The sequence below is a fragment of the Heterodontus francisci genome, chromosome 18 (assembly GCF_036365525.1).
Source record: "Heterodontus francisci isolate sHetFra1 chromosome 18, sHetFra1.hap1, whole genome shotgun sequence".
Taxonomy (NCBI): Eukaryota; Metazoa; Chordata; class Chondrichthyes; order Heterodontiformes; family Heterodontidae; genus Heterodontus; species Heterodontus francisci.
In genome coordinates this window covers 9,688,767-9,715,863 of record NC_090388.1, presented here as the reverse complement: position 1 = coordinate 9,715,863, position 27,097 = coordinate 9,688,767, and the positions used below count along the sequence as shown (strand labels likewise).

The 27,097-nt window shown below is 43.6% G+C and overlaps 1 protein-coding gene across 1 annotated transcript in view; it reads right to left on the bottom strand.

Annotated features, from left to right (window-relative positions):
* Positions 1 to 18,039: 18,039 nt before the first annotated feature.
* The window catches only part of rfx4 (regulatory factor X, 4), a 126,001-nt gene continuing 116,943 nt past the window's right edge, over positions 18,040 to 27,097 (bottom strand). Inside the window, exon 18 of the mRNA XM_068051155.1 lies at positions 18,040 to 18,312. Coding sequence (XP_067907256.1) covers positions 18,040 to 18,312 — 273 coding nt within the window. The remainder of the gene's footprint in view (positions 18,313 to 27,097) is intronic.

Here is a 27,097-nt window from a genome sequence, read left to right as displayed (position 1 = left end):
ATCCTGCCGGAATCAGGAAGCAGTCTGCCTTCCCGCCCCAGACTTAATTTTGGCAGAGGTGGGATGGTGGCGGGAACCTCCGACACCCACAATCCCACCTGATTTTATGCTCTCCCTGTCTCCAAACCTGCCGCAGGGGAGAGCATAAAATTCCCCCCATTATGTCTCAAATGACTCCTCTACTGTGTCCCAGAATATATGTATTTCTGAAGAAATTCTTTCAAAGTGAATGGGAAATGTACTTTCCTGCTTGTTTATGTTATTTTGTTTACAACGTGGAACCCAAAATTGACATTGAATCTTAAACTCTTGACCGACTTATATTTTACAGCTTCTTTTTGTTTCATGGGTCATTGTGAGGTCAAGTTGAATATTTACAGCAAAATGCAGAAACATGATTGGAACTAAATATTCTCAAATAATAACACTTTATGAAACAGGTTTACTGTGTATAAATGCTAATCAGGGTGTCTGGTAGAAATGTAGCGTTGTTGATAAGTTACCACTGTGGGGCATAAGAACATAAGAACTAGGAGCAGGAGTAGATCATACAGCCCCTAGGGTCTGCTCTGTCATTCCATATAATCATGGCTGACCTCTATCTCAATTCCATTTTCCTGCCCACTCACTATATCCCTTGATTTCCTGAGACACCCACCCCCTCCAAAGCCCACAGGAAGGGCAACTCGTGTTTTAGTTTTCTTTATTCATTTGTGGGAATCGTTGGCTAAGCCAGCCTTTATTTCACATTCCTAATTGCCCTTGAACTGAATGGCTTGCTGGGTTTTAAGAGTCACCCACATTGCTGTGGTTCTGCAGTCACATGTAAGCCAGACCAGATAAGGACATTTGTGAACCAGATGGGATGAGTTTTTAACAACAATCAACAATGATTTCATGATCATCATTAGACTAGCTTTTTAATTCCAGATTTATCAATTGATTTCAAATTTCACCAGCTGCTGTGGTGGGATTTGAACCCATGTCCACAGAGCATTAGCCTGGGGTCTGGATTACTAGTCTAGTGACATTACCACAATGTACCACTTCCCTCAATCAGAGGGCTGGCAGCTCAGCAGTGCCACTGAGAATGGTGACCAATGTCAGTACTACAGAAGTTTTGGACCCAGGCCTAGCGCTGGAACCCAGGACCTCTGGTACGTGAGGCGGGGTCACATACAGGTGTTACAACGTGTCAAGGCGGAGTTCCCCCCCTACTGCTGGTAAGATCCCAGCAGCAGCGTGAAGAGACCCTTAATTGGCCGTTAAATGGCCACTTAAAGGCCTCAATTGGCCTCTAGGCGGGAAGGCCGTCCTTGGCCTATCCCGCCTCAGGGATCATCACTTGGTGGCGGGGAGTGAGATTGGCCAGCCACCCCTGCCACCTGTCTGTGCTAAAGGCCTGCTCGGGTCTGCAAAAAAACCCCGAACCGAGCCCGACAGAACCACATCCGACCCAGAGCCCGACCCGACCCGAGTGCTTCCATTTTTTCCCACGCCTGGCCCGACCATCAGTTAACTTACCTTCCGTTTTTCACTTTCTTGCTGATCTGCACAAACTTAAAATAACTGTAACAAAACCACCTTTCTAATCCAAATATTAAATTAACATTGGAGCCACTTACCTGTGATAGAGCGTGTCTGACCCGGCCTGACCCAAGCCCGAATGCCAGACCTGGAAGTGCAATCCGACCCGACACATGTCCTCGGGTCCCGTCAGGTTCAGGTCAGGTAGCAGGCCATTACTCCGTGCTCCCCTGCCTCCGACCCCACCTCAGGGAACCACATAAAATCCTGGCCAACCTCTCAGTGTCTACCCTGTCAAGCCCTTTCAGAATCTGGTATGTTTCAATGAGATCACCTCTCATTCTTCTAAACTCCAGACAGCATCGGCCCAATTTACTCAGCCTCTCATCATAGGACAATCCTCTCATCCCAGGAAACCATCTAGTGAACCTGCGCTGTACTGCCCCCAATACCAGTATATCCTTCCTTAAATATGGAGACCAAAGCTGCACACAGTCCTCCAGGTGTGGGCTCACCAAAGCCCTGTACAAATGTAGCATGACGTCCTTATTCCTGTACTCCAATCCCCTTGCAATAAAGGCCAACATGCCATTTGCCTTTCTAATTGCTTGCTGTACCTGTATGCTGACTTTTTGTGTTTCTTGTATGAGTACACCCAAGTCTCTCTGAACATCAACATTTAGAAGTTCCATACCTTTTAAAAAATATTCTGCTTTTCTGTTCTTATTACCAAAGTAAATAACTTCACACTTCCCCAGATTATACTCCATCTGCCACCTTGTTGCCCACTCACTTAACCAGTCTATATCTCTTTGCAGCTTCTTTGTGTCCTCCTCATAGCTTGCATTCCCACCTTGCTTTATATTGTCAGCAAACCTAGATACATTACTCTCAGCCTCTTTGTCTAAGTCATTAATATAGATTGTAAATAGCCGAGGCCTCAGCACTGATCCTTGTGGCATTCCACAAGCCTGCCAACTTGAAAATGCCTCGTTTATCCCTTCTTTCTGCTTCCCGTCTGTTAACCAATCCTCTATCCATGCTAATATATTATCCCCAACTTCATGCACCCTTATCTTGTGTATTAGACTCTTGTATGGCACCTTATCAAATGCCTTTTGGAAATCCAAGGAAACTACATCTATTAGTTCTCCTTTGTCTACCCTGCTAATTACATCAAAAAGCTCTAATAAAATTTGTCAAACATGATTTTCCTTTTGTAAAACCATGTTGACTTTGTCTGATCATACTATGATTATCTAAATGCATTATTAAGACTTCCTTAATAATAGATTCCAGCATTTTCCCGATGACTGAGGGCAGAACAGCTTTCAAAAAAAAAACTTGGGTCTGGTCACACGGTGGACAATCGGGCATTTCAGAGAACGTTGCAACTGTTTTAGGGGCATTCTGTAGAAATAGTGAGGAGAAGGTTTCCTCTGTCGAGACTTTGCTCTGCTGTGTGTTTCTGGGAGACTCTAAATGGGGAATCTGGCTGATGTGGATCAGGAATCCCACTTCCCTGTGCTGCTGGAAACTTCCTGCTGCTAATCACACAGAAGGGGAATTTCTGCCCGGTCAATGGTGCAGTTGGAGTCTTTGCAGTGATGCCAGGGACGCAGATTATTCATCCTGGCACAGAAAGTATTTGCGTCATTTCCACCAAAGGGAGAATGGAAGATACGTTGTATGGGCTGAATTGGTCAAGTGCAGTTGACTGAAGGGCTGGCACAAGCCACAAAATAGTTTTCACTGTTGCTGCTAATTGATAGAAACTGATTCAATTCATGCATTGAAACAAATTGAAGTCGTTTATTCATCTGGAAACACCACTTTCAGTTTTAGACAAGAACATAAAAATGCACAACTTTTACAGCCGCTGTTTTTGCCTAATGCTTAAAATTGTTGCGTGGGCTAAAGCACAGCAGCATAACCTGGAACCATTGAATTTTGCAGCACACAAAGGCCATTCAGCCCATTTCCCCTGTGCCAGCTATCTAAAAGAGCTCTCCCCTCAGTCCCATTCCCCCTACACTTTCCCCATTCGGCCCATCACCCCTGTGCCAGCTGTCTAAAAGAGCTCTCCCCTCAGTCCCATTCCCCCTACACTTTCCCCATTCGGCCCATCGCCCCTGTGCCAGCTATCTAAAAGAGCTCTCCCCTCAGTCCCATTCCCTTGCTTTTGCCCCATGGACGTTCTTAAGGTTGACATATGGCAGATAAAAACTGAAAAATGTTCCACTTCTCGGCAGTAACATTCTTCTCTTTAAGGAGCACAAACAAACAAAATGCCAGAGAAATATTAGATGTAATTCCACAGGATTTTGTGCAAAATGAATGCAAAAGTACTTACATTTTTGTAGCTCCTTATCACATCTCCCAGGACATTCCAAAACACTTAATTTATAATGAATTATTATGAAGCACAGTCACTGTACAGTGCATGTGAACATGGCTGTCATTCTGTGTAGAGCAGGGTCCCGTATAACGAGATGAATGTCTAGTTAATCTACTTTTGGTGGTGCTGGCTGAGGGATAAATGTCGATCAGGACATCAGGGACAACTTCCTTACTCCTCTTTGAATGGTGCTATGGGATCTTTTACATCCATAGCAGCAGCAGCCTGCATTTCGTCAGAGCTGTTCCCATTCCAACTTTGCCAGCAATTTGCCAGTGGGAGCAGTTTGAGGATATTCCTGGCCAGTGTCTTTATGCATTACCATGTATTGGATGGTATTAAGTGTGGAGGAGGTGGGAGGGGAGGGGAAGGACAATGGGCATGGCATGAAGCCAGGACACCGGGAGCATTCCTGCTCCTCCTGGCACCCCATCAAACTTTAAAGAAATTTAATGATACTTTTGGTGGTGGCCTCTTGCTGTGCCGCATTCATTCCAGGACAACCCGAGGCAACTGGCCCCATTAGCCAAAGGAGTCATAAAGCAAGCATGAGCACAAGGGGCCTAACTCCTGTATTAAGTGGTCTCCCCAAATGCCTGAAAATTGCCCCGACCCAATATAATTGTATTCACAGCTCTCTGTTGTTTAATGTCCTAAAATTCTAAACCTTGGAATGCAAGGAGGATGTTACTACACACTTTTGGCTGCTAGAATGGGACGATGGATGATGGACTTCAATAACACCAACTTGCATTTATATAGCACCTCTATTGTAGTGAAACATCCCAAGGTGCTTTGCAGGAGCATTATCAAATAGAATTTGACACCGCGCCACATAAGGAGAAATTAGGACAGATGATCAAAAGCTTGGTCAATGAAGAAGGTTTTAAGGAGCATCCTCAAGGAAGAGAGAGAGGTGGAGAAGGTTTGGGAGTGTATTCCAGGCCTTACTGTCAAGACAGCTGAAGGAATAGCTGCCAATGGTGAAACTATTAAAATTGGAGATGCGGAAGAGACCAGAATTGGAGACACCCCATCCACCACCTCAAACATTCATTCCTTCCACCACCAGCACACTGTGGCTGCAGTGTGTACCATCTACAAGATGCACAGCAGCAACTCACCTAGGCTTCTTCAACAGCATCTTCCAAACCCGTGACCTCTACTGGCTAGAGGAACAAGGGCAGCAGATGCATAGGAACACCTGCAAGTACCCCTCCAAGTCATGCACCTTCCTGACTAGGAGATATATTACTATTCTTTCATATTCACTGGGTCAAAACCTTGCAACTCCCTACCTAACACCAAATGGACTGCAGCAGACCAAGAAGGCGGCTCACCACCACTTTCCCGAGGGCAGTTAGAGATGGGCAATAAATGCTGCCCTTGCCAGTGATGCTCAAACCCATGAAAGAGTAAAAAATCTCGGAGGGTTGTAGGGTTGGAGGAGGTTGTAAAGATAGGGAGGGGCGAAGATTTGAACATGAGGATGAGAATTTTAAAATTGAAGTGTTGTTGGGTCAGGAGCTAATGCAGATCAGCGAACACAGTGCGAGTTAGGATACAGGCAGCTCTTTCAGATGGGCTCAAGTTTATGGAGGGTTGATGTTGGGAGGCCGACGATGAGAACATTGGAATAGTTATGTGGAGAGACTAGAAAAGCTGAGATTGTTCTCCTTAGTGCAGAGAAGGTGAAGAGGAGATTTAATAGGGGTGTTCAATATTATGAAGGGTTTTGATGAATGAAATAAGAAGAAACTGTTTCTACTGGTTGGAGGACCAGTAACCAGAGGACACAGATTTAAGATAATCAGCAAAAGAACCAGAGGGGAGATAAGAAGAAATTTCTTTATGCAGGGGTTGTTGTGATCTGGAGTGCGCTGTCTGAAAGAGCGGTGAAACCAAATTCAACAGTAACTTTTATATGGGAATTGGATAAATACTTGAAAAGGAAAAATTTTCAGGGATATGGAGGAAGAGCAAGGGAGTGGGACTAATTGGATAGCTCTTTCAGAGAGCCAGCACAGGCACGATGGACCGAATGGCCTTCGTCTGTGCTGTATGATTCCATGATTGTTGCATTCTGCTCAGTGAGGAAAGTGAGGTCAGCTTAGATTAGATTAGATGTGCAGAGCCTCGCTCAACAGCATATCATTTTTAATGTTGAGAGAACACAGGTGCAAATATGAGCTATCTTCCAATACCGAAATAATTCCAAATATGTTTACAAAGAGTGTATCAAGTCGAATAGACCACCTGAATACTAAACCTGAATGGAGTTACACTACCAGTGGCCAGGAGCCAATGTTGGTCAGGGAGCACTGGGGTGATAGGTGAATGGAGGGATGAAGTGGCTTTGGACTATATATTGGCGAGGCTGTTAGCTGTTTCTCACTGGAGTGTGCTGGCTTCAGATCAGAATTTGTGTTGAGTTACACTACTGCTTTCACCCTGATAAGCTGCAGAAAACATTTAGTAAGTGCAGTAATGTAATATCACTGTGAGCCTCCAACCAACTGCAAATTTCATGCAGCGTTACTGGGCTGCTTGAAACGGTGAATTTCAAGCAAATTCATTGTCCGCCAAATGAGAATTTAAGATTGTAAATTTGCAATCAATCTCTCTTTCTGATCACACTGATGGGATTAGCGTACTTCATTCATCGTCGAGCTTTGCTGTTGGACAAATCTAATTTATTGGCCGCTTTACTGGATTAAATCTTTTTACAATTCAGCAGCTGCATCATTTTAAGAGTTAACTTGAAAAGAAAATTTTGTGTTAGTGCTGGATTGAAGGTGTGGGTGGGGGGGGGGGGTGAGGTATAATGAGTTGCACCTCCGATTAGCGACGTAGCAGTGCTTATTTTGTGCAGTACATGCTGTGTGCTTTTCCCATGTGCAGTTGTTTTATCCAAACCCTTCGAGCAGTGTCTGGCTGTGAGTTTCATGGATTTGTGGGTCAGTTATAACAGACGTACTAGGTCCTGTGTCAAAGGTCATAGTATCGGAGGGCACTGACCCCCACCATCCAGAGACAGCTTGCCAAGAGATTGAATACATTCCACCTCATGCACCTTTCATTGCACATTCCCCCTTGCTGGGTCCCTTTCACACTTTGCTAATAAACTCTCTCGCGTTTGAATGATGTTTGAAAATAATGTTGTTCACACCACATTAAGAGCATCCCATCTGCAACTCACCAAACATAAAACTCGACACTCCACATTTGAAATATGAACACTCCTTACGCAGAATACTCATTCACACAAGTACAAGTCTTCTGGCTGCTTTTGTGAAGAGGTTCCTTGTCATTAAGTCCCCAGGGGGCAGGTTCATGTGAAATTGAAATCTAAGCACATGTGACTCACTGTAAACCAACAGGAGCCTGAACACAATCAAGTGAACTTAAGTTCAGGAACTGCACTCTTTATTAGCTATGGAGCTCAGTCCCATTAAATAGTAACATCACATTGCCCAAAATTCCCAACTCCGCTTTTACCAGTAAAAATAAAGTCACATTTATTTACTTTTTAAAAAAATTATACATTAAATGCTTGAAATCATTTCTAGGGACAGGGTCGCTTTTGTCTTTACGAATTGAAAACTGTAGTTTTCAGCTGCATGATGTTGAGATTCACAAAACGACATTCAGTCTGCTTCTAATTTGAATCGGTTTGTGTCGAGGGGACATAGCTTTAAGTTGAGGGGTGATAGATATAGGACAGATGTTAGCGGTAGTTTCTTTACTCAGAGAGTAGTAGGGGTGTGGAATGCCCTGCCTGCAACAGTAGTAGACTCGCCAACTTTAAGGGCATTTAAGTGGTCATTGGATAGACCTATGGATGAAAATGGAATAGTGTAGGTCAGATGGTTTCACAGGTCGGCGCAACATCGAGGGCCGAAGGGCCTGTACTGCACTGTAATGTTCTAATGTGATCAATTATTTCATATCAATAGGGTTCTTTGATTCTACCATCAATAGATTTGAGAATCCCCAGAACAGGGTTAGTCCATTCATTCTTTAAATATTGGGGGGTGGGGGGGGGGGGGTAGATTTATTCTCTCCCCCACATCGGGTTTGGAGGCAGGGAGAGCATATAATCAGGCGGGATGGTGGTGGGGGGGGGACCCAACCACCTTCCTGCCTCCACCCAAATTAAATCCGGGGTGAGTATAAATGACCTTCCCCCACCACCACCCTCCCCCCCCCGCCCCCCGCCACGAATTGAGACTCTTAAGTGGGCAATTAATGCCAAATTAAGGGCCACATCCCACCGCTGCCGGAATTAGCCCAGTGGTGGCAGGGCCTGTCACCACACGGGGACCACGGCAAGAAAACCCATGCAGGTTGCTTGCCAGCTCTGGGGTAGCAGGGGGAAGGGGGTTACTCGTTCAATGGCACTTAGTGCCTGAACGAGGGGACCCGGCATCGCGAAGAGTGGGGGCCTGCTGAGAACCAACCCCCTGCCCTAGCTCGCTGTCGACCCCCACTACACCCCACCCCCTCCCATAACCCCCACCCTGCGAAAACCGTCCCACTGTGACTTACCTGTGGCCTCGTTCCATCAACAATCCTAGGCCTCCAGTGAGTCCAGTACCGGCACCAGCCACTGACTCTGTGGTGGTGCTGCTCAGTTAAAAAGCTGCTGGCCTCTGATTGGCGGACAGCTCTCAGCAGGCTGGATTTCCGTCACTGGGGTCCTTGATCCCTGGGAAGGTCCACCGCTGTCCACCTATTGGCACTTGATTTGGCGGGTCTTCCCCAGAGGAGATCAAGACTCCTGTTGCCAGGACAAAATCCCAGCCTCGGATTTCCAGGTCTTGAGAAAGTAGTCATGAAAATTTGTCAATAATAAAATAGGTTTCAGCTTTTACTTAATGTCAACAAATCATGAATTTGAATTGTTAAACAGATTTTGTTTCTGACTAATATTGGCCATGCATTTTCAGTTATTAATTAGAAATTCACAGAAGATACAACATTGAAAAAGGCCTTTTGCCCAACCATTGTGTTGACCTGTTTCCCTTGCAGGAATAAATAGTTCTGACCCTATATCCCTTCAACCCCTCTTCCTTCAGCCACCTATCCAAGTTATACTCGTGCATTCATAAAAAATCATAGAAATTTACAGCGCTGAAGGCGGCCATTCGGCCCATCGTGCCTGCACTGGCTGATAAGTAACCGTCAGCCAAATCCCATTTTCCAGCTCTTGGTCCGTAGCTTTGTAGGTTATGGCACTTCAAGTGTATATCCCAAGTACTTTTTAAATGGTATGAGGGTATCTGCCTCTACCACCTTTACAGACAGTGAGCTCCAGACTCCACCACTCTCTGGGTGAAAAAACTTTCCCTCGAATCCTCTCAAACATCTTAACCTCTTACCCTAAAGCTATGCCCCTAATTATGGACCCCTCACCCAAGAGGAATAGGGTCTTCCTATCCACTCCATCCAGATCACTCATAATTTTATACACTCCAATTAGGTCTCCCCTCAGCCTCCCCTGTTCTAAAGAAAACATCTCTAGCCTATTCAATCTTTCCTCGTAACTAAAATTCTCCAGTCCAGGCAACATCCTGGTTAATCTCCTCTGTACCCACTCTAGTGCAATCACATCTTTCCTATAGTGTGGTGGCCAGAACTGCACACAGTACTCCAGCTGTGGCCTAACTGGTGTTTTATACAGTTCCAGCATAACCTCCCAACTCTTATATTCCATGCCTCGTCTAGTAAAGGCAAGCATCTCGTATGCCTTTTTGACCACCTTATCTATCTGTCCAGCCATCTTAAGTGATCTGTGGGCATAAACTCCAAGGTCTCTCTGTTCCTCTACACTTCTCAGTATCCTACCATTTACCATGTATTCCCTTGCCTTGTTAGTCTTCCCCAAATGTATTACCTCACACTTCTACAGATTGAACGCCATTTGCCACTGTTCCACACACCTGACTAATCCATTGATATCTTCCTGCAGTCTACAGCTTTCTTATTCATTATCAACCACACGACCAATTTTAGTATCGTCTGCAAACTTCTTAATCATACCCCTAATCATTAATATGTATATACCACAAATCACCTCCAAATCATTGATATATATACACCACAAAATGCAAGGGACCCAGTATCCCGCTGGAAACAGCCTTCCTTTTGCTTTCTGCCTCTGAGCTAATTTTTGGATCCAACTTGTCACTTTGCCTTGGATCCCAGGAACATTTGCCTTCATGACCAGTCTGCCATATGGGACCTTATCAAAAGCCTTGCTAAAATCCATATAGACTACATAAAATGCACTACCCTCATCAACTCTCCTTGTTACCTTCTCAAAAAAATGCCATCATTTTAGTCAGACTCTACCTTCCGTTAACAAATCTGTGCTGACTGTCTTTGATTAATCCGTGTCTTTCTAAATGAAGTTTTATCCTGTCCCTCAGAATTTTCTCCAATAATTTTCCCACCACTGAGGTTAGACTGACTGGCCTGTAATTACTCGGTCTATCCCTTTCTCCCTTTTTAAACAATGGTACAACGTTAGCTGTCCTCCAGTCCTCTGGCACCACACTTGCAGTCAGAGAGGATTGGAAAATGATGGTCCGAGCCTCTGCTATTTTTTCTCTCGTTTCCCTTAACAGCCTAGGATACACTTCATCCGGGCCTGGGGATTTATCCACTTTCAAAAATGTTAAACCCTTAATACTTCCTCTTTCACTATGTTAATTTCATCTAATATTTCACACTCCTCCTTCCTGATTGCAATGTCTGCATCGTCCCTCTCTTTTGTGAAAACAGATGCAAAGTATTCATTAAGAACGACACCAACATCCTTCGCCTCCACAAACAGATTAACCTTATGGTCCCTATAGACACTATTCTTTTCTCAGTTAACCTCTTGCTCTTTATATATTTATAAAAAAAACTTTGGGTTGTACCATCAAATGTGCAACCAGTGCACAATTCCCACCTGTTACACCTTTCTATCAAATTTCAAGGGTCACACTCAGTTTGTTGAGTCACAATTTGGAATAAAAGTGTGAAGAAAAACAAAGGAACTCTCCAGGAACAATAAAATCCCAGAGTCAGCACGTCTCTTAATTGACATCTGTACGAACTAACATAGGGTTTACATAACAGCAGCAGCCTGTTAATTGACCAACCTCCGAAAAAAATCATTATTCAGGAACTTGGAGATAAATTTTGAATCTTTATGTGTTAGAAGCAGGTCGAAAAAAACTAATAAAGCATAAATGTCTGCCAACAGCATAGAAATACATTGTAACAACAACTTGCATTTATATAATGCCTTTATCATAATAAAACGACCCAGGATGATGTTTTACCAATGGTCAAATGAGTTACCAAGCCTTAAACATGGCTCAACAAAATGGGAACTAGCAACAAATCTTACATTTCAATTAGATTCAAACTAGTTGGCTTCAGGTGTACATGTTTTCCTTCAAGAAGAAATTGGATAGCCACATGAAGGAAACAGACTTGCAGGGCTACGGGGATCGAGCTGGGCAGTGGGACTGACTGAGTGAGTAGCTCCATGGAGAGCCAGCATGGACTTGATGGCTGAATGATCTCCTTCTGTGATGCCTTGAATGACTCTACGACTCTATATAATGGGCAAAGTGTACACATCCTACTTTTAATATCAAAAAATGTAAAGCTAGGCCAGAAATTATTGGAAATATATAAAAGATGACATCAGCACCTTCAGAGAGAAAAGACAAGATTATTGTATCAGGTGTAACCCTTTAAGAACTGAGGAAGGATCTTAATCTGAAACTTTTATTTCTTTTCTCTTTACAGACTCTGATTATCCCTGCAGTGCATTTGCAGCAGTTTCAGGTTCTAGGTCACATTCACAATGTTTAATGTTTCTGAGATGGATAGAGATATGAAATGTTTGGTTGTTGTGTGCAGTGATGCACCAACACGTATTGAAAGCTTTAACTTATAAGGTTAGCTGGCATCCAACATTTGCATTTGTCTGCATTCTGCTGCTAATCATTGGTGACTGTGCACTCGCCTTTCAATTGATTCCAAAGACTTCAGTGTTGCTGTCCATCAGATACAACATTAAAAAGGCTCTCATAATTAGAAGATCCAACAGAATTTTTTTTAAATCCTGCCTTTTGTACTTCTTGATTAATTAGATTTAAAGAAGCAGGTTTGTTTCAAAGGCCTGTGAATGAACTGAGGTCCATTAAGTGTTTCTTGAAGTCTCAGATGAATCACGAATCTTTGATCCTGATAATATAAAGATTTGCACATTCATTAGTTAGGGTCCTACATCCCTTTGCTTTATTTTTTTTATTTGCTTATTCCTATTTCTCCAGATGTATTGTGTAAGACAGTCTGAATACCTTATTCTGAGACAGGTTCCCCATGGTCACTCACTTCATAATCAGAATCTGAAGATTCCATCCCTTAAAACTGCAGAAAATAACCTACTTTGATAGTTTTTCAAAATTTCTTAGACAAATAATTTGTGCTTATATGGGTACTATTCTCTGATCGCTCCACTTTCTGTGCCCTTTTATTAACACCATAAGTAAGCCATACTTTTCAAGTTGAAATTAAAAACAGCAGAACATTTTGTTAATGATAATCTCCAAATGCTAAAATGAAACAAACTAAATAATCAGCATCCCGGATCCTTTTAAATGGAGTCAGTGAACCTTGGCATTCAAATACAGGTTTAGGAACATGTAAAGGCCATTAAAGTTTAACAGTTTCTTAGGAGGAACACCATCTTCTCACCATGTCCCTCATTCCCTTATCCCTCCAGAAACACAATCTTTGTATGAGTATGAAGGTCTGATTTCCCCTCGTGATCCTGCTGGCCTAATTTTAACTTGTGTCCCCAATGACCATAGTGAACAACTTACCTGAATAAACAGTTCTATTGAACTTAAACTGCAGCTCTGGATCTGGTTCCAGAGACAGAACCCTGTTCACACTACTTGTTCCTGCTTGACTGTTCTATATAGGAGATACATTTGGATAAAAGAAAAGTTAAACATGTAAACATTTAGAGAACAGGAAAGGAAGTATTCTTACTCTCCGGACACTAAGTTGAGGGGCACTCAAACACTTTGTAAATTAGGTGATGCAGCACGCTGGATTTCCGCACCTAGCAGTGTCTAAGTGAAGCAATGTGAGATTATTGCATCCAGGGAGTCCCACTCTGCTTTACTCCAAACTCAGGTCAGATCCTGACTCTGAATTTAGGCTGCAAGAGGAAATCCCATCACATCGCTGTTGGACTCGCAGTCGAAATAAACCCTTAAACATCTCATTGTTTCTTACTATCTAAAATCATCCTGATTACTCAATTCTATGTTCCCATGGGATTCCCTGTCTATGAATCGGTGACCAAATGGATATACTGCTTTAACTTGTACTGTCTGTCTCCGTCTGCTAATAAAAGTGGTTTCATTGTCTCATCAATTCAAACCTGTCCTGATCAGCATGTTACACTATAGTTAACTTATAACACATACTCCCTCCTTTTGATTCTTTGCTCTTACATTAACTATTTTACACGTAGCCATAATCAATTACATCTGCTCCATGTTAGTTCAGTTACATAAAAGATTTATACCCTTCTCAATCTGATTTCATTGTTCCTCGTTATTTACAAGTACAGTAGTAAAGTGGTTCCTTCTGGGTTATTAATCTGAGAATGTGAATTTAAATCCCATCAAGGATAGGGATTTGAATTCAGTTTTTAAAAAAATCTGGAAATAAAATTCTGGGGCTGAATTTTTACCAGCCCCTCATTGCTGCAGGTCGTGGCAGGAGGGCCGATAAAATTCTGTGGGGAGAGGCCCGCCTCGACCCCCGACGTCGAGAAGGGCCCGCCGCATATTACTGGCGGTGGGGGGACTGCAGTGCAGCCCTGGGGCCTTCATCTATATATGTAAATTAATCTTAAATAGATGTAAATGAACTTACCTGCTGGCGGTGGCCATCCCACGCCGATTTTACGTCCGCCGATCGCACCTTGCGTGCCTTCGGAACTCTGTACGGAGTTCAGAGGCAAGAACCTGGTGGGGAGGGGGGAGGAGTAAAACTTTCAGGGCGGGAGGGGCGTGTGAGCCGGGAAAACAATTTTTTTTGGCTGTGGGAAGGAGTTGAAGGGCAAATTTGAGAAGGTTGGGGGGGGAAAGTTCGGGTCGGGCATAAACTAAGTTCTGTTAATATAGGGTGAGGCAAAGACCAATATGGGGGTTGGGGTAGGGCCTCCATCACATAAGTATTTATTTAATAAAAATTAATTCCAAGACAGCTTTAAAAATTTAAATCTTTGCTAAGGACTTAAAGCCCTTTAAAAATGGCGCCTGCACAGTGGCGCCGGATGCTGTTGCCGGGGCGGCAGCAGCCACCCCTCCTACATCATCGGGAGCAGCCGCGCGGCTCTCTCTATTTAAATGAGCCCCTGTGCGTAATATCGCGGGGGCTGTGTGGCTGCACGTCTATGTCGGAAGGCCGCCGTTCTCACAGCGCACTGTGCTGATGGAATTCAGTCCCCGGTCTCAGTAAAAGTGACCATGAAACTACTGGATTGTGATAAAAACCCAACTGGTTTTACTACTGTCTTTGATGGAAGGAAACCTTCCATTCTTACCTGGTCTGGGCCCATATGTGACTCTAGGCACACATCAACATGATTGACTCGTAACTATCCTCTAGTTGGCCCTCTCAGATGTATCAAATCAACACCAGTGGTTCAAGCAGAAAGTCCACCAACATCTGAAGGCATTTAGAGATGGGCAATAAATACCAGTGTTGCCCACGTCCCAAGAATGAATTTTTAAAAATTGCCCTGCCTTCTATTCATAGATAATCTGAAAATTTGGAAGTGTTGCTTAATAAGTCTTTGACACCAAAAATAGGAAAAATCCCAAAACTAATCCTGAGTACCTTGCTTGTTAATTCAAGGATAATGCCGGTTTGTAGACCAGGGAAAAAAAATTTACACAGCAAGTTGTTGTGATCTGGAATGCTCTGCCTGAAAGGGAGGTGGAAGCAAATTCGATTGTAACTTTCAAAAGAGAATTGGATAAATTCTTGGAAAGAAAAAATGTGCAGGTCTGTGGGGAAAGGGCAGGGGGGTAGGATTAATTGGATAGCTCTTTCAAAGAGCAGGTACAGGCACAGTGGGCCAAATGGCAGACTTCTGTGCTGTATGATTGCATGTGTTACACGGCTGTGGTGAATGGGGTCTGCCTTATATCCAGGAACAAACTAATAAGTTACAAAACTTGAAAATTGTCACCCTGACCTTGGAGGGCTGAGAAATTCATTAATAAAACTCAAGCTCAGCTCCCTTGCTATAAATTTTTTACAAGAAGTCTATAGCTAGATTTGAACAGTATTAACAATGGGAAATCATCACCTTAATGGGAATGTTACAGTCAGATTGAATCCCTGGGACATGCTACCTCTTGCTCTGAAAACCTACTTTTTGGGAAGGATTTCAAGGCTGTGGAGAGGGTGTAGAGGAGTTTTACCAGAATGGCACCAGGGATGAGGGACTTCTGCTAAGTGGAGAGATTGGAGAAGCTGGGATTGTTCTCCTTATAAAAGGCAAGGTCAAGGGAAGATTTTATAGAGGTGTTCAAAATTATGAAGGGTTTTCATGCAGTAAATAAGGAGAAACTGTCCCCAATGGCAGGCAGGCAGGCTGGTAACCTGAGTACACAGATTTGAGATAATCGGTAAAAGAACCCAGAGGGGAGATGAGGAGAATTTATTGTATGCAGGGAGTTGTCGTGATCTGTAACGCATTGCCTGTTAGGAAATAGTTGCAGGGGGCTGTAAATGGGTTGGAGGCAGTACAGAGAAGGTTTGCTAGACTAATACCTGGAATGGGTGGCCTGTCTTACAAGGAAAGATTGGACAGGCTAGGCTTGTATCCGTTGGAATTTAGAAGAGTAAGAGGTGACTTGATTGAAACATATAAGATCCTGAGGGGTCTTAACAGGGTGGATGTGGAAAGGATGCTTCCCCTTGTGGGAGAGTCTAGAACTAGGGATCACTTTTCAAAAATAAGGGGTCGCCCAGTTAAGACAGAGATGAGGAGAATTTTTTCTCTCAGAGGGTTGTGAGTCTTTGGAATTCTCTTCCTCAAAAGGCAGCGGAAGCAGAGTCTTTGAATATTTTTAAGGCAGAGGTAGATAGATTCTTGATAAGCAAGGGGGTGAAAGGTTATTGGGGGTAGGTGGAAACGTGGAGTAATCAGTTCAGCCGTGAACTTATTGAGTGGCGGAGCAGGCTCGAAGGGCCAAATGGCCTACTCCTGCTCCTAATTCGTATGGAGAAGGAGCAGGGAAGTGGGACGAATTGGATATCTCTTTAAAAGGGCCAGCATAGACATGATGGGCCGAATGACTTCATTCTTTACTACTAGATTTTATGCTTGATCTTCCCTTCCATTCAAAGATAAACATGATTGTTGGTGAAATGCTGTAACCGTGTTTGGAATTATCAAATGCATCTTTGTTTGCAAACCATGTCAGCAATTTTGAAAGATACCTTAGCTTGACACCACCTTGTCTATGAGAATGAGGAAATCTCTGTTGTGGTCAGAAGCACAGCTAGCAAACCAAAATCACCTGCCAGCCAACAGAAGGATCATCAAATCCCCAATTATGCAAGTACAAGTCTTACTGGGAGAGTTCAGATGCAGTGTGATCATAATTATATCAACAAGGAGAAAATTGGATTTCATGTGAGCACAAATGTGCAAACTGTATTTAAGAAAGTCTTTGATACAGCCTGGCCTATTCCGAAAATGTAATATCTCTTCAGCCTTCTTACTGCCGGAATACGTTTTTTGGCACAAACGTTTAGAGAACAGTCTTAATATTAAGAACAGTGAAGACTGGATAATTTTTTAAAAATGTATTTGTATTTTGAGAATGTATTGCCTTCATATATCTTGCACATCTGTACAAATAATACTATGTACTTCAGATTTATCCACAGCCATAGTTACCACACTCGGTGCTATCAGTGCTTTTATTTACAAAAAAAAAAGCCTAGAGTTTCTTATGTTATTCTTTCAATTATTCTCCTTACCCATAGGGTAATATGTCCATATAATCTGCTGAGTGCATTTTGTAATTGCAAAACAGTACAGGTAAAAATACTATGTTAATTAACCGTAATGGAAAGAGTATACACACACACACACACACACACACACACATACACTAGTGACAGGCTAGAGACAAATTATTTCTACAAAATAGTCTGTCAAAAATACAATAGAAAATTAGATAAACATTTTCACACATACACAACATAGTTTCTAAGGCGCAGCTTGAAGTATCTTAAGGGTTTCTGTGGCTATACAAAAAACCCAATGACGTTGTCCAGATGTCCACAGTACTGTACCTCTTCTTGCTGTGCAGTGTAGAACAGGATCAAATCCAAGTGTAGAACCTCATGGTAGAATGTAGCTGGTCTTCAATATAGAAAGTCAGGTGCACCAATATGCAATGATCTTTGTATCCAACAAGGGCTGCAAGACATCAGGCAAAACTGAGGTCTCCCAACAGTAGCTATCATCATGTCAGCCCAGAGCAAAGGCAGTACAGGGAGCAATAAGTCTATCCTGATCCCTGGAACTGAGACGCTGAAGTTTATTGGCGGTGGATGGAGAGGCAGGTAATGAAACACACAGCCTGCCTGTGGTAAACATCACCACCTATCATTCGGCAGAGCTTTGACAAGATTATTCCACAGAGCATTCGCTGTAACTTTAGACAAGCTGCAAATGTTAAGTCCTGAAGAGGAGTCAAAAAGAGCATGACACATGTTAAAGAAATAGGCAAAGGTTTACATGTGCAGTTCTCCACATTGCAGGGCACAATTGACAATAGTAATAATTGTTTCTAACCCCCAACCCATTGTTTCTGATCCAACTGATCAACAACTCCATGCTGAGCTTTACAGAGATGCCAGTGTTACCAGGAGTTTGGGGGGAAAATAAAAAGTCTTGTTTTCTTTGCGCTTTGCTTTCAATAGCAATCCATAATCGACCAGGTATGTGCAGGACTGTATTTCCACTGTCTGGGTATGCTCACAATTTGAGTGAAGAATTATTTGGCCCATCCGGTGGTCGCTTCCCCGTTGATGTAGGCAAAACCAGGGAAATGCTGTGCGTGTTCGTACTCGGCACTCCTCCTGGGGACCAAGGGCGTGTACATCTCACTTGAGTTCCCGTACCGTGTCGAATGCATGGTGGGGCTGGTGTAGCAGCTGTTGGCCGAAGGAACGTCAGGCCAGCGTGGAGTCACCGGTGTCGAGTGCAGGCGTGGGGTGCTGCTCATCAAGCACGGCTCCATCCGCGGTGTCTGGCTGTTGAAAGGATACTGTGAAATACAAATAGAGCATTAACTACCAACTGGGAATGCTTTCAGAAAGTGCACAGTCGAATCTCTCCAGGGAATAAATCCGAAAAACTAGTGTTGATTGGAACAAAACCACCAATAAGGAAGACAAGAAAGGTTTGGGTGTACAAAAAATCCAAATGAGTTACAGTAGTATAGTGGTTACGTTACTAGCCTAGTAATCCTAAACTGTGAGTTCAAATCCCACCACAGCAGCACCACAGTTTGAATTCAATTAATTAAATAAATCTGGAATTTAAAAAAAAACAGTAATGGTGTCCATGAAACTACCAACTTGTCATAAAAACCCATCTGGAAAATCTGCTGTCCTTACCTAGTCTGGTCTATAGTTTACTTCAGATTCATAGCAATTCATAGTGGCTGACACTATCTGCCTTCTGAAATGGCCTAGCAAGCCACTCAGTTGTATCCAAGAGGTTGGCTCACCACCACCTTCTCAAGGTCACCGACATCCAATGAACGAATAAAAAAAAGTCCTCATCAGGAATCTGGTTGCTTATTCAGTGAATGTTTCATTGAGTACAGATTTATTGCTGTATGTGGCTGTTCATGTCATAAGCTACTGTCTTAAATAAAGACTTAGAAAACACCTTCAGATTTTTGATCCTCATTTGTGTTGACAGACAAATAAAATCAAAATCTAAATTTCCATTCAATTCAATAGAATTTGCACAATTGGCTAAAATATGTTCCTTTTGGCAAAAAGACATAAATTGCAGCTTTAAAATCTGACTCTTAAATGGCTATTGCCCCTTAATCCCACCTAACATAGATGAAGACGATCTCATCCAGGCCTCAGATGAAAATAAGTTACACAGTATCTCATCAAGTTTCAACAATGCAAGAATAATACGTTATTTTAAAATTTCCCTTTAATTTATGTAAATTAAATCAGTCAAGTGCCAAACACTCTCAGGATTAATGTGGAGCCGGAAAATGGAAAATCTTATCCCTGCAGTGGTCCTTGTAAGGAAGTGGTCGGTAGGCTGCCCTGCACCCAGGAAAAAACTAATCAAACAATGTGCTGTGCTCACACCACCTGGTTTTTAGCAATGGGCTGCTGATACAGGCACTGGGCCCCTGATTAACATAGTCAAGGGTTTAATCCCATATTTAGGTGGGTTCCCCATGGCGCTCAGAAGTGACTTCTGGGGTTAGGGGGAATTTGGACATAAATGAGTCTCCCCGACAAACATTTCACACCCAAACAATTTCTGCACTAATGCTTTGTCTTTCACCACACTCTCTTTGCCCCATGACCTCCTTGTCAATTAATCTCTCCAGCTCTCTGTCCGATCACACACCTTCCCCTTTGTTCTCTTTCCCCATCACCCCCGCTTTTAAAAAAAAATTTGTTGTGTGGGAGTTGCTAGCATTTGTTGCCCATCCCTAATGGCCCCTGAACTGAGTGGCTTGCTAGGCCAATTCAGAGGGCAGTTAAGAGTCAACCACATTGCTGTAGGTCTGGAGTCACATGTAGGCCCAGACCAGGAAAGGACAACAGGAAAGTGAACCACATAGGTTTTTACAACAATCAACAATGGTTGCATGGTCATTACTAAACTAGCTTTTAATTCCAGACTTAATAATTGAATTCAAATTTCACCACCTGCTGTGGTGGGATTTGAACCCAGGTCCCCAGAGCATTAGGTGAGGCTCTGGATTACTGTGCATTACCACTACACCACTACCTTACTTAGTTAAAACCTATTACATTTCTAACCATTGTCAGTTTTTGATGAAAGGTCACTGACCCGAAACGTTAACTCTGCTTCTCTCTCCACAGATGCTGCCAGACCTGCTGAGTATTTCCAGCACTTTCTGTTTTATTTCAGATTTCCAGCACCCTCAGTATTTCGCTTTTCTAATAGATGCAATGGGATCAATTTACCCTTCAAAATATTTGAAAGAAGTATTTCAAACACCAGATTTTTAGAGCCCGCCATCGGAAGGCAGCTCAAAAAATAGCGGCACGCTGTAGAGACAACGCGATCTCATGCGCGGCGGCTCATTTAAATAGCCAGGGCGACCCGCCCCCAATCTCGTGGAGGGGGCGGGCTATCCATCCCCAGCAATGGCGTCAGCTGCCTATGTGCAGGTGCTCGCGCCATTTTTAAAGGGCAGCCAGCCCTGCTGATCAATTTGAATTTTTAAAGACACACCCTCCAAAATTTATTAAATAAATTTCTAATGCCCCTTTCCCACCCCCCCTCAATAACAATTACATTAACTATTTGCCCTTCCCCCCCCCTCCCCCAAAACACAACTTTTAAATGTGACCTTCCCCACCCAGACTGCACAAAGTTTAAAGTTCACCCCTCCCACCATCCTCTATTACCCATTAGGGTAATTTAATCCCCCCTGACCCGCACTGAAAATGATAACTCCTCCTCCCCCCCTGCCCCCACCAGTGTCACGCCGGCTTTCCCCAGAGAGGGAATTGAAGGTTCCGGAATGCCAGCCACAGCACCACAGACCGCAGCAGGCCAGGAAGACTGAAAGTAATTTACGCATTAATTTAAATATTGAAATCCGGGTCCCGTCGCCCAGCTGAGAGGGCGGGGGGCCACCACGGAGCCTCGCTGCCGCCTGGAGGATCGGGCTGGGCCCTCACGGCATTGGCCTCCATGCTGGACCGCTGCCGGCCCCATCTTTCACCGCCCCCCCTCCCCACCACAGATGTCGAAGGCTTGGTAAAAGCCCGCCCCTTATCTTTGTCTTCACTTCCTTCCAGGGCTTTGCTCATCCATGTTTGACCAGCCTCCTCCAACTGTTCGCCCCAGTATTTAAACTTCTGCCCCTTTGACTTATGGCTTACTGTGTGTTGCACACTTCCTCCAGCCAATCACTGATGGTCCATTCTTCAGTCTTGCTACTCCACACAGCTCTCTCCACAAACCATTCCTCCTCACCATTTTCCACACCACCCTCTATCGCCTCTTACAAACCCATGTCTTTTACGTTGTTTCCATGTCCCTTTCTTTAATTCCTCACATCCCCACTCCTTCTCCTCATTGTTCTCATACATGGTGGGCTGTATACAAAAGTGTTGTTGATTGAATAAATTAAATCAGAGTTCTGAACAAGTGCTCAGGGAAAAGTGATCATATCCCAATTCTTGTATGCTTTACCTTGATGAGCATGGATTTTTTTTTAAGTTGCCAATTAAGCAAATTTTACAAGTTGGGTTGAGATTTGAGCCCAACATAAATCTTATAGTTCTAACAAAAGGTCACAGACCTGAAACGTTAACTCTGTTTCTCTCTCTCCACAGATGCTGCCAGACCTGCTGAGTATTTCCAGCACTTTCGGTTTGATTTAATATAAGTCTCAGGATAATTTAATAGAAATGATGGAACAATAAGCAGATTTTAGATAATTAAATGTTACGAACATACGAATTAGGAGCAGAAGTAGGCCATTCGGCCCCTCAAGCCTGCTCCGCCACTCAACAAGATCATGGCTGATGATGTTGTCTCCTCGGATGATTTCTGCAAGCTTATTTGAAAGTCATGGTGTTAAATATAGAACTCCCGAATGAAGGCAGAAACCATCAACTTGAATCTGACCCCCAGTCTTGCTTATTATGCTTGTGTTTTACACTGCTGCCACATCAGGAAGAAAGAAAAGCTGCCCACATTTTATTTTTATCATGAATGGTAAAATTGAAGGCAGGCAGAGAGAGCTGACCCAAAATAAGGTTCCTGTAAACTCAGCCTAACACTGGCAACTGTGTTGTAGAACGACACTGACTGGATGTAGACCTCTACTGTTCCTCAGATCACTGAAAAACATTTCCTAAACACGCCCCACCATCACATCAGCTGGTGAAGCAGCTATTGAGCCCCACTGAAGTGCACAGAGTATGGCCATCTGTGCGGATGTCTGCCCGGGCCACCACAATCGCTCTTCACACTCTGCATCCGCTTTCATGAAGAGTTCTTGAACACATTGGGTGTAAAACAGAGTCCCAGTGATCTCCACCAAACACAAAGGCAATGGTTGTTGGAGGGCCCTTCACAGGAAGTTACCATTAGACGGGTCAACTCATGATGTGGGCACAAAGTTCAGACTCCCTGGCTGTACAGCATTCACTTTGATTGTATTTGAAAGCCCAGTGAGGAACGGGAATGATTTGAGGATGCGTATGGAAACAAAAATACCGAATGGAGATTATTACAGCTACACGCAGTGTAATGTAAATCTGTGGTCTCTCTCCAGCAGCCAGCAATTCCCTGGAACTGAAGTTCAAAAGAATAAAGTCCCTCATTCAAATTTGCTAGGCCACTCATTATGCAAGTGTGAATGAGGGCTCTGTTTAAGCAGCAAAACATTTGCCTTCAGAGTGCGTCGTTGGGTTCACAGACTCTGAGGCCATTCTTTCAGAGAGAAAAAAATTAGCTCAGTTGGCTAAATCCCGATTTAACTATTTCCCATTTAATCCTGTCCGCATCACACAGAACAATCCTCTGATAAGAACAGCAGTGTTTCTGCACCAACCCAGCACCTAAAGTAGGATTTACAATCTGAGCTTTTTCAGCTTGGCTGTTTTAACATAATACCAATCTTCTAATGTACAGTGGTGATGCTAGAATTAAATTTAATAAAGCCAAACAACTCTCATTTTTTCCAAGGATTGGCCTCATCAATCATTTTACTGTTTTTTCTTAGTCTGGTTTCAGGGAACACCAGTTTATTTGATGCATAGTTTTCCTGTGATAGGTTCTGCACCCATCTCTGTTTATTCTGTTACCTTGCATGCCACAAAACTGTGCCATCTGAAATCCCTCTGAGACACTGCAGGCTACAGGAACACACACTAGCACAGACGTGAAATAAATAATTTCCAGTGCTGGACTGTGACAGTTCCCACAATCAAATTGTCTAATGATGTTGACTATCCAGGGTCATGGATGAAGAATTGATAAGGGGGTAAGGAGCATGATGATTACAGAATGATTACAGTGAAACCTGGAGCAGAAAACATGCACAATCACCAATTGTCTGTTTTTACCTTTTATGTTCAATTAGGGATTCATTTACATCTCATTTGAATTCCCAAATTTAATTGATTGGAAAGTATCTTTAATTGTTAACGAGGAAACTACAGAGGATGTTTCAATGTAGTGACAGTTGGAGAAAGCACAAGGATGAAGGAAATTGAAGCAAGTGGACATTGAAAATGAGGTGAATGATTTGATTGCCTTTGAGAAATTCTATGACTAGTTCAGGACCATTAGAGGAAGTGAAGGGACACTTCAATAGATGTGTTCAATACCATGAAGGGTTTTGATAGAATAAATAAGGAGAAACTGTTTCCACTGGCAGGAGGGTCAGTAACCAGAGGACATAAATTTAAGGTCTTTGGCAAATGAACTAGAGGTGACAATGATAAGAATTTTTTTTAATGCAGCGAGTTGTTGTGATCTGGAATACACTGCCTGAAGGTGTGTTGGAAGCAGATTCAATAGTAACTTTCTAAAGGGAATTGGATAAATACTTGAAAAGGAAAAATTTGCAGCACTATGAGGAAAGAGCAGGGGATGGAAATAATTGGATAGTGTTTTCAAAGAGCTGGCAGAGGCACAATAGGCCATATCCTTCCTTTTGTGCTATGTCATTCTATGATGAAAGTAACTATGCTGATCACTGGAGAGATTCACATGTGGTGAACACTGGAGGTGTATGAAACTGGTGGGCAGTCAGGATCTATATGGCTTTGATTGCTTGGTCCCGACAAAGGCTTGTGAGAAGGGGCTAGATGCTGCTGCAGTACATGTGTATCAGCTGGGAGAACAAATTAGTAAGGGCAGAGTATATGTGTGTGTCATGTGACTGAAGATTAGTATCTATGGAACCCAATGGAACACCAAAATTGCAATGGTAAGACTGGGTAGAAGAGTGCCAATGGCTAACAGAGAGGAGGAGGTAAGGTTTTGTAGCATACTAATTACGAGTGAAGGTGAGGAGTTATACACGGGGGAATAATAATTAGGCACTCCTATAATTGGCGAACCATTAAACACAACATTTATAAACATGATTATCACTAATGAGCTTCGTGCGAGTCTTAAAAATAGTTGCAACTCTGCTGATTCAACATTATGTTCCTTCCTTCGGTCAATAAACCTACCATCAAATTGGCAAGACACTGAACACACTTGTTCATTATTGCTTAAATAACACATGCCAAGAATAGTTGAGGAATGAGTGATAGCCATAGTGCCAAGTTGTAATTTAATACACCATTCTTCATTGTTATTGGTCATGGAAAATCAGTTTTAGAAAATAAAAGATCCCATTTTGCCTCTTTTTTTCTAAACCAAAGGACTCCACAGATATAGCCTGCTATGGGATCAGCAATTGTTGGACACATCCTGAAATAGATTTTTTTTGTTCCACATAAATACTCTGATGGCCTCTTCAATCAAAAGACTGATTATTAATTTAACTCATTCCATGTGTTATAAATATAGCACAACATTCAAAGAACTCGTAACCACAGCCCTGTTAAATTGGGTGTCCTGTAGCCTACTGAACTATACCATCAATGAACACCATGCAAGCAAAGCATTTCTCTCCTGCATCTGCCAAATAGGTAGTTACATAGAGGCTGTAATTCATGTCATAACGCTGGCGGAACTCAAGTGGGATATGTGCGGCCTACCTGTGAGGGTCCAGGCTGACAATGTGGTCTGGATCCCCGACTATTCAGGTGACATCTGAAGATTCTTTGGTCACCAGTAAAGGAAACTGATGGATTGCTACACCCAACAGCAGCAACCACCACCCCCCACCCCCCCCAGAGTGACCAGCATCTGATAGGACCCATAACCTCCCCATTCATATGGGCACCAGATGTACAGTCCTGGTGGCATCTGGCATTGACACTTAAATGGAGGGAATTCCCATTGACTCCGTGAACCTTGGTGGAGCCAACAGCAGACATCGCCGGCATTTACCCCAGGATATCAGCTCTGCCGATCTGTAGCCCCATAGAGGCTTAAAGTCTAAACTATGGTGAACAATTTTAGAGACCTGTTTCAAATTAATCCCCTCACATAAGAACATAGGAGCAGGAGCAGGCCTTACAGCCCCTCAAACCTGCTCTACCATTCAATAGTATCAGGGCAGATGTTAGACCTCAACTCCCACTTTCCTGCCCAATCCCTATATCCCTTGATTCTCTAAGTCCAAAAGTCTACAGATCTGTCTCAAATATGCTGAACGACTGAGTATCCACAACCCTCTGAGGCGGAGAATTCCAAAGATTCACAGCCTTCTGAGCGTTGAAAATTCTCATCTCAGTTCTAAATGATCGGTCCCTTATCCTGAGACTAGGAAGCCCCGAGTTCCAGACTCTTCAGCCAGGGGAAACAGCCTCTCAGCATCTACCCTGTTGAGCCCACTAAAACTTTTGCCTGTTTCAATGAGATCCCTCTCATTAAAGGCTTGCTATCCGACCCGAACCCGACGACATGCGTGGGGCTCGGGGTCGGGTCGGGTCGGGTCGGGCACCTCTTCTGGCTCCTGCTTTCGGGCTCGGGTTGGGTCGGGCCGAGTCCGGGTCGGGCCGGAGACACATGGTAAGTGCTCTGCTGGTAAGTATTAAAAATAAAAAAAACTTACCTGAGCCTGGAGTCTGGGACAAACTCAGTCTGCGCAGTGAGCGAGTGACGGCACTATGACATCATCGTGCATGCGCTGCAGCTTCCTGGAGCTTCCCAGTCGGAAGGTAAGTAAAGGGATGGTCAGGCTCAGGTTGGGTCGGCTCCGACACGAGAGAAATTGGAAGGACTCGGACCGGGTCGGGCTCGGGTCCGCTGTGGATCAGTCGGGTTCTTTTTCCCGAACTAAGCAGGCCTTTACCTATCATTCTTTTAAATTCCAGAAAATATAGGCCTATTCTAATCAATCTCTCTTCAAAAATCGGCCCTCATTCCAGAAATCAATCTAGTGAACTTTCTTTGAACAATCTTCAAGGCAAGTATATCCTTCCTTAGGTACAGAGACCTAAACTGTACACCAAAGCCCTATATAATTGCAGCAAGACTTCTTTAAACTCCAACCCCTTTGCAATAAAGGCTAACATGCTATTTGCCTTCCTAATTACTTGGTGTACCTGCATTACCATTTCTGAATCCCCCACTATCAACATCCTGGGGGTTACCATTGACCAGAAACTGAATTGGACCAGCCATTTAGGTACTGTGGCTACAAGAGCAGGTCAGAGGCTGAGAATTCTATAGCGAGGAACTCACCTCCTGACTCCCCTAAGCCTGTCCACCAAGGCACAGGTCAGGAGTGTGATGAAATACTGTCCACTTGCCTGGATGGGTACAGCTCCAACAACATTCAAGAAGCTCAATACCATCCAGGACAAAGCAGCCCACTTGATTGGCACCCCATCTACAAACATTCGCTCCCTTCACCACCGCACACAGTGGCAGCAGTGTGTACCATCTACAAGATGCACTGCAGCATCGCACCAAGGCTCCTTCCAAACCGTGACCTTTACAACCTAGACGGACAAGAGCAGCAGACGCATGGGAACACCACCACCTGCAAGTTCCTGCACAGTGGCGCAGTGGTTAGCATCGCAGCATCACAGCTCCAGCGACCCGGGTTCAGTTCTGAGTATTGCCAGTGCAGAGTTTGTAAGTTCTCCCTGTGACTGCGTGGGTTTTTTTTAATTCATTCATGGGATATGGGTGTCGCAGGCCAGGCTAGCATTTATTGCCCATCC